The sequence below is a fragment of the Neltuma alba genome, unplaced genomic scaffold (assembly GCF_004799145.2).
Source record: "Neltuma alba isolate B1F8T4 unplaced genomic scaffold, ASM479914v2 tig00005188_pilon, whole genome shotgun sequence".
In the NCBI taxonomy this organism is placed as follows: Eukaryota; Viridiplantae; Streptophyta; class Magnoliopsida; order Fabales; family Fabaceae; genus Neltuma; species Neltuma alba.
Window position 1 is genome coordinate 11376 of NW_021634010.1, and position 8610 is coordinate 19985.

Consider the following 8610-nt stretch of genomic DNA (forward strand, 5'->3'; position numbering starts at 1 on the left):
TTTTATTATATAGAAAAATTATCTTCGTATCTCTTCAATAATAATTCTAATTATATTAGACTCTTCCACCAAATATATGGTGATACCCCAAAATCATAATGACCAGAATCATATTTCAGAATTTAAAATCCACACAGTTTGTTTTCGAGAAAAAAACCTTAAAGTTATCACATAAATATGGTCACATTTATAAAATGGTCCATTCTCATATAAAACACATACTACAAATAATGTCACTGCATAATGAACAACGACAATAAAGTTTTAGTATGACAATTTGTTAATCACCAATGCACTTGTAGCCACATCCGGCGAACTTCATAATTTTGGTCTTGAAAAGATAACGTTGATGAATTATAAGGAGGTTACAAATGGTTAAACCAATTTGATGTATTTGATAACTATAATAATGACGCCTCCAGCGGATATATAAATCCACCAACAGCTTGGAAATAAATCATAAATAATATAATAATAATAGGGGGTTATCAATTATTAAAACCAAATTAATATATGCATTAACCAACCCAACAATATCTTCAATGTGAAAGGATAAAACCACTAACGGAAATACGGTGTAGTAACATAAACAAAGATAATAAACAATTATTTAATCAATGAATGGATAAAAATCCACCACGTTTTCCTTCTTTCAATTCGCACTACATATGGAACATCATCCATGTAAGGCACAATTCATAAGATTTTGTGTGTAGATATATAAAATCTAGGACACATAACTTGGCATCTCATTGATTTCTTTTTTATTGTTGAAATGTTCATACTAAGAAAATACCATTACTTCAAAATAGTTTCACTAGTTTCTAACGGTTTTACTCAAAATTATATTTAAAACTCACACCAATTTCATGAAACCAACCCATGAAACCCAACAGCACATTTTTCTGTTCCCAAAATCATTCATGTGCCGAATTTAATCAATGTCATAGTAATTTGAAAACAAAAAAAAATGCCTTTTAAACTCAACTAGCAAATAATACTTGGTAAAGAAACCAAAAAACATATACGCTATATCAACAATTCTTTTGTATATCTCCTCCTTGTTCAAATTCTAGAACAGACATATGTGTACCTCAAAGAGTAGACCAAAACGCGTAAGTGGTAAGCAATCTTGACTAATCATATTCAACAACATGTCCATTATCTCTGAAAAAATGGTAAGTCATTTTTGCCACTAGTCTCTCTCTAAAGCACTTCTACCAATATTATGGTATTCATGCTCGGACTCCACTCGCAATACGGTGTCTATAAGGTCCTATGTGAATATGCTTGAAGAGGAAAATTTGGGACTTGATGTTCTTGACCACCATAACTCATCTAAATATATAGCATGTGCTGCATAACTTAATTTCATCCATAAACACCATTAGATTCACTACCTCGACACATACTTTTATCAGGTTTACATCTACCACCTATTCGGATCATTATACTAGGTGGTAGTGTCCCAGGTTTGTGAGTTAGAACTCAATCCTCAAGTCATCTCTAGCCTCTGCAAGCACCAGAGGTTTACCCCTTCTCATCTCCATCTTACTAGAGAGACAAGGAGCAGCCTATTTGGCTAACTTCTTTATTATGAGGTCTCAAAGAATGTCCTAAAATGAGGCATAAACAACAAATATAAGAATAACTCAAACCTTCTATCAAATAAGAGGAAAATGTTGATTTGAATAAAACTATCAAATTAAATTAGGACAAAACTTAGAGGCTTTCTTATATGATCACTTTGTTGCTAATGAGTGCTAAAACAACTAACTCTACAATTAAATGGTGCTTTCGTGTGATATAACTCTCAAGATTGTTGGCAACACTGGCAAAAATTAATAAAAAAAATATGGTTTGAGTCGTGTCTAAGGACACTGTCCTTAAGAGTTATTCCTCCACACAGGTTAGAATAAAAGGCAACACTCTCCAGGATTAAATAGATCCTTCTTGCGTAGAACAAAGTGACAGAACAACAGAAATTTAAAACTCAGGAGAAGAGAGAGAGGAGGAGAGCTCGGGGATAGAACTCAACGCACCTTGACCATGCACCACGCATTGCCTTTTATAGGCAAATGATATGTAACCGTTGGGCTGCCATAGTAGTGGTTAAAGATGATTTTAATGACAATTAAAAGGACGGTTTTTAAAACAATTAATTGAGGTGAACTAAAACATTTTAAGGCCATTAAATCTGGTTAATGGAAGAATAAAACTAACTAATTAAAACACATAAATGCTTTAACAGTCATATTTAATTGTCAGTTCTAAAGACTCCTCTTTTCAAACATTTTATTGGCTCAAGCTCACATTTTAGTAAGCACTAAAGCTTTCTCAATTTTGAGTAATATGAGACTTCTTTTGACACATTCACCCACTAAAACTCCAACAAAGTATAATTTTTAACTCAACTTGTTGCCTAGTAAATACATCATGCAACAAAGTTTGTTGTTTTTCATATGTAATGGAATAAAATAGTTATGTGATTAATTATTTGAATTGCATTATGCCATTTTTATATTAAAATGTGGTAACATTCAACTTGATAAAACCGACTAAGAATAAAAATAGAATCATCAATCAACAAATGAAAAGCAAAAAATAAAATAAAATATATGGTGGTAAGGAATGTTATAACCGCTGTATCTGCGAAATTTGTAATCTTCACATGTAAGAAACTTTTACATGCTAATGTTAACAATTGACTTATTTTTTGGCTCCTACAAAGAAATAAAAATCCACTCACGTACTCAATCAAGATAGATGGGAAGAGAAAGCAACTTTAAACAAATTAGAATAACTTCAGTAACTAACTTGATTGATTCCATCAATGTGTTAGGTCTCATAGAAAAGATTAATATCTTACAATGTGAGAAACAGGGATATAAATCATCATTGAGAAAAATGCCCACAGTTATTACTCTAAGCTAGATATGCTGAATGTCCATCAATGTTTAGGTGGCAATTGTGATGTCAACAAATAACAATGGGGTTTTAACATCATGCACTTTAAGTCAAAGTGACAGTTGCTAGAGGAGAACATCTAGATGAGTGCTTTTCTATCTAAGTGCACACGAGAATATATTTATGCCACATTGCTATGGAGAGATAAGCACATCAATGTGAAAGTATATGAGAGGTGTCAAAATAATAGAATACACATGTACGATCGATTTTTGTATAAGGAGACAAAACAAAAGTAGTGAAAAGATAAATAAATAAATAAATAATTAAATACAAAGGTGAAAGCGAGGATAAAGGAAAAAATGGGATGAAAAGAAAATGAATAGATCAATCCAAACTATGTTGGATTTAAACCTCTAGCCATAAAAACAAGATGAACAATAGAGTGCACTTTGTTTCGGTCACATCTGCCCATCCCTAATCTCCAACTTTAATTAAAAAAAAAAAGAGAGAGAGAAGAATTTTCTACGTTGCCCTTTTTTCTTTGAGAAAAATTGTCTTCTCCTCAATCCTTACTCTCTTATTTATAGATTTTTATCTAGGGTTTCACAATTTTCTTCTAATTTTGTTTTTTATTTTTCCTCAATAATGACTTATAATATTCTTTCCCATTTAAGCATCAAATCATCTTTAGTTTGTGATTTTTTATTTTAATTTTTGAAAATTATGACCCTAAAAGATACTTCCAATTAGAGAGCCAATCATATTAAATAAAGAGTTTTTATTTTTATTTTTGGTTTTTCTTGCTTTTCTCCTCAATGATACCACATTGTATTTCCTAATTTTGAGGTGAAGCAACATTTAAACCTATCTTTTTGTTTATTGACACTTATTATTGGCAAAATCTTTTTGCTTGATTTTTTTGTTTTTTTTGCTTACCATAATGTGGGCTTTTCAAACTTGGCTTCTAAGTAAGAATGAATGAGGATTTTTCTTCTATTATTTTTTTATTGTTTTATATTTATTTGATTTATTATTTTTTATTGGTCCAGATAAAATAGCATGGTGTTCATAGTTTCCCCTCTTTACTTGTTTATAAGTAAGAGAAATGAGTTTCTCATCTTTGAAGCAAGTAAAGATAATGACACGTAATTGTTCTAGCAAAGTGCACAACACAAAAAGACAGAACTAGGGTGCTCCAAAGACTAAAAAACATCTAAACAAAATACAGTGTTCATGCCCTTCTTTACTTGGTTCACAAGGGAGAAGACAAGGAAAATATGCAAGTGGAACTGAACGTTCACACAAACTAGAGCACTTAGTTCCATGAAGATTTAGAAGATGCCTGTCGTTGTAGGGCTTTTGAAGATGCCTGTTGTAACAAGGCCTCGAAAGGGCGCCAATCATTACTAGGGTTGGAGAGTGCTTGCCGTCATAGGGTTTTTGATAGGTTTTAGCTGCTACAAGGCTTTGAGGGTACTTGTCACTATAGGACTTTAAAAGGACTACTATCTATTATTGAGCTTTAAGAGTGCCTGCCATTATTAAAAAATTGGGATGGCAATGCTAACTATTGATTTGCTTTTGGGCTTCTATATAGAAATGAAAATCCACTCACATACTTAATTAAGATGAATGGGAAGAGAGAACAACTTTCAACAAAGTAGAATCACTTCAATGACTAATTAGATTGATTTTTACAGTGTATCAATTATTTTTGAGCTAATTCTCCCTTAAAATCTTTTGAATATTGCTAATGAAAAATAACGGTTATATTCGCATTATGTAAAAAGAATTATTGCTTAAAAAAAATATTACCATGAAATTGGTGCTTGATTCAACAATGCCACTTTTATAAATTATATAAATAATTTTATAAATATATTCACTCAAAAAATAATTTTATGAATATAAATTGCGTCCACCCTCCATCCCATTCTCTCAAATTAATTTTTTTAGGAAGAATTATAATGCGGTCTCAACAAAAAAATAATTACAAAAACAAGTTTCAGAAGTTGTTATTCCTTACTCTCGAATTTATCATTACAAGTTGCTTAGGTTGTTATTGAAATTTTTCAATAATTATTTTTCTTCTTTGGGACTTCATTGTAATTTTCTCTTTTTTTTAATCAAGTATAGATGTCCTTCAAATGAATTTATTAGTGCTTATTGCAACTTTTTTTTTTTTTAAAATCAGTGCTCTTTAACGCTTATAAAATAAATAAAAGCAATATTATGTCAAAAAAGCATACCCTCTTGTTTTTAATTAGATATAAAATCAATATTATGTCAAAAAAATAATATTGAGATTGATGGTTCAAAAATAGAAGAAATCATGTTAAAAAATTAACTCGAATTAAATCTGATTTAAATAATAATGAATATAAAAAATAAAATAATATTAATGGCGTACTTTTTTTTTGTAAGCATTTGTTTTTTTTATATTAGCATTTATTTTGCATATCATAATTCATGAAAAGCAAAGCATTGCTTGTTTCGTGAATTTATTTAAAAGCAAATAGGCAAATAGTTTCGGTTGAGATCCGGGTTATAAAGTCGATCCATTAACCCGAATCCGAGCCCAATAAACCCTTATTCCCCAAACCCCTTGCGCCCCCTCTGGCAACAAATCCGAGCCGTCGATCAATCTCAGATCTCCTTTAAAACCTAGCTCATTCGAGCTCCATGGTTTAACCTAAGTAGCTGCCGCTGCGTTCCTTACGCCTGTCTCTTGTGGGAGCAGACCGCGGCTCAATGGTACGTACATCGATTGAAAGCATTTTTCATTTCTGCTGAAGCTTGAATTTGCTTGAATGCCTGGTTTTGTTTGAGATTCCAAGCTCTGAGACAGCGAGCTGACGCGGGTTTTATTTGAGAGAAATCTTAGTTTGTTTCGAAAGATATGGATTTATCCACTGGGACTAGGTTCTCGCTGTTGATGCTGTTAATGGTAGTTTTATAGGTTTTGTTGGGTTTCTTGTGAAGCTGTTTTTGAACGGTAAGCTTTTGTTCTGAGTCTCTGCAAGAAACTTCAGCCTAGGGTAGAGCTGGCATGGCGTTGTATATGGTTTAGTTTATTGCTCAGTATAACTTAGCTGAGCACTCCGAGTTTTGTGCTTCCATCTTTAACGCCTAATTCGTTCTTGAGTTATAGGTTTATATTGACGTTTGGGGACTTTTGCTTTGTGTTTTAGCCCCTCATTAGAACTTACTGTTTGAAATTCACATTTCTTGGTCCGGGATTTTTGGTCTTGGGTAGATCTTAATGGAAGCGTTGTTAACTGTTAAATATTTGTGTTTCTTTTTATATAATAAAGGCTTACGTCAAGGCTCAGAAAACAAAGGCCTATTTCAAGCGTTACCAAGTTAAATTTAAGAGAAGAAGAGGTAATGTTGCAATACATCAAGGTTCCGTTTGTATTTTCTGAATGACTTTCGTGTATTTCCTCTTTGTTAACTTTTTTTTCCCACTGAAAAATATGCAGAGGGTAAAACAGACTACCGAGCCAGGATTCGTTTGATTAACCAGGATAAGAACAAGTATAACACACCAAAGTACCGCTTTGTGGTTCGATTTGTATCCTTCTCTGCAGTCTGTGATGTTGATGAGTGACTTAACAATGGATCAGTGAATACATTTAAATTATTTCTGCCATCCTTGCAGAGGACGTTGTTTTCCAATTTCATATGCTTACATTTCTGTACATATGCTTGGTATCATTGTCATCTTGCTAGTGAACCTTAATCCTGTAACAGACAAACAAGGATATCATTGCTCAGATAACATCCGCTAGCATTGCTGGTGATATTGTTCTTGCTGCAGCTTATGCACATGAGCTGCCACGCTATGGTCTTGAAGTTGGTCTCACAAATTATGCAGCAGGTACTAACTATACAAGCAACTCCTCTTTTGCCATTATCAGCGTTTTGGCCTTTAATTAATGTATTTTCTTTAAATAATTACTAGCTTATTGCACTGGATTGCTTTTGGCCCGTCGGGTCCTTAAAATGCTCGAAATGGAGGAGGAGTATGAGGGCAATGTTGAGGTATTCATTGATGGATTTAATTTACAAATACTCTCTATATTTATAACCATATGAATATGATGATTGGTTGTATTATTTCTATTAGGCAACTGGGGAGGACTTTTCAGTTGAACCTGCTGAGACTAGGAGGCCCTTCCGTGCTCTCCTTGATGTTGGTCTTATAAAGACTACCACTGGCAATCGGGTATTTGGTGCCCTCAAGGTACTAATTTAACATTTTTTTTACGATTATGGTACCACTTCTATTTCCGTAGTTAATTCTTGCTGTTGGGTCCTGTTGGATTTTACTACCCCTCCTCCTCCTTTGGGTGGGCTGTGACTATATTTATTAGGCAGGATGTCATTGATTAATAAGATATTGGGTTTCAGGGAGCACTGGATGGGGGTCTGGATATTCCTCACAGTGATAAAAGGTTTGCTGGTTTCAACAAGGACAAGAAGGAGCTTGATCCTGAAGTTCACCGTAGATATATCTTTGGTGGCCATGTTGCTGCTTATATGAAGGCAAGTGCAAAGACGTGATGCCCTTGCCATTGGGCTTTCCTTAGTGCCTGTTGTTAGGGATATTTAAGATAATAGTGTGACATTGCATGCAATAATATTTCAGACTCTGATGGAAGATGAGCCTGAGAAATACCAGTCGCATTTCAGTGAATATATCAAGCGACGGTTAGAGCCTGATGGTCTTGAGGAGATGTATAAGAAGGTCCATGCTGCCATTCGTGGAGACCCGACCACAAAGAAATCAGAGAAGGAACCACCTAAGGAACATAAAAGGTAAAAAGAATAAAATAACTAATTCACTTGTTTCGTCTTTGGTATATATATAATCTATCCAATTAACCAGTCTGCTGATTTTGTACAAGGAAGTCGCTAAGTATCTTATTTTATGGCTTTTCAGGTACAACTTGAAGAAGCTGACCTATGAAGAGAGGAAGGCTAAGTTGATTGCACGGTTGCAGGCTCTCAACTCAGCTGCTGGTGCTGATGAAGATGATGAAGAAGACGACGAGTGAAATTGCTTTGTAGATGCGGCTCCTCACATCTAGAACTTAATTTAATTTGCAGTTTCAGATCTATTTTCGGGAAAGTTTTGTTTGATGGTGCTGTTCTTTATTTTCTAGGTGACAATTTTGGATACTTTCGGCTTAGCCTGGTTCTTGCGCTTTGTCTTGAGTTATGCTTATACACAAGATAATTGCATTACCACAAGACTGTGTTTTAAATTCTTCTGTAGGTTATCTTGGGGATCATGTTTGCCTTATTTTTCGAAATGTGTTGGAATATACAGAGGACATAATTATTAGATGAGTTGCCCATCGTCGAAACTTAAGAAAAGAACCCCCTCTGATGAAAAAACTGTCATCTTAAATCATAGTAATAATTTTATATTTATATATAATTGATCACTGGGGAGGTGTTGTTATCTCCGTCCAATGCAAGGGGACATGTTTATCAAATCATCTCCAGCAAATTTTTTGGTACTGAAAATCAATTTTTGTTAAGGTAATAACTTATACTGATGTCTTTTTACTATGATGTTTAACGTCATTTTACTCAATTACCTTACCATGTTGACACTTTTTTAGCCCGCGTTGGTGGGTCGTTTGAAGATAAATGCTTGTTTGGGTGGGTATTTTCTCAAACTAGCTACTA

General features: G+C 33.7%; 1 protein-coding gene across 1 annotated transcript; it reads left to right on the top strand.

Annotated features, from left to right (window-relative positions):
* Positions 1 to 5575: 5575 nt before the first annotated feature.
* On the top strand, positions 5576 to 8258 carry LOC114747019 (60S ribosomal protein L5-like). The gene is made up of 9 exons (XM_028935305.1): positions 5576 to 5664; positions 6225 to 6294; positions 6393 to 6484; positions 6664 to 6790; positions 6875 to 6954; positions 7040 to 7156; positions 7324 to 7458; positions 7562 to 7731; positions 7856 to 8258. Exons 1-9 carry the CDS (start codon positions 5662 to 5664, stop codon positions 7968 to 7970), a joined length of 909 nt encoding a protein of 302 aa, XP_028791138.1. The 5' UTR covers positions 5576 to 5661; the 3' UTR covers positions 7971 to 8258.
* The last annotated feature ends 352 nt before the right edge of the window (positions 8259 to 8610 follow it).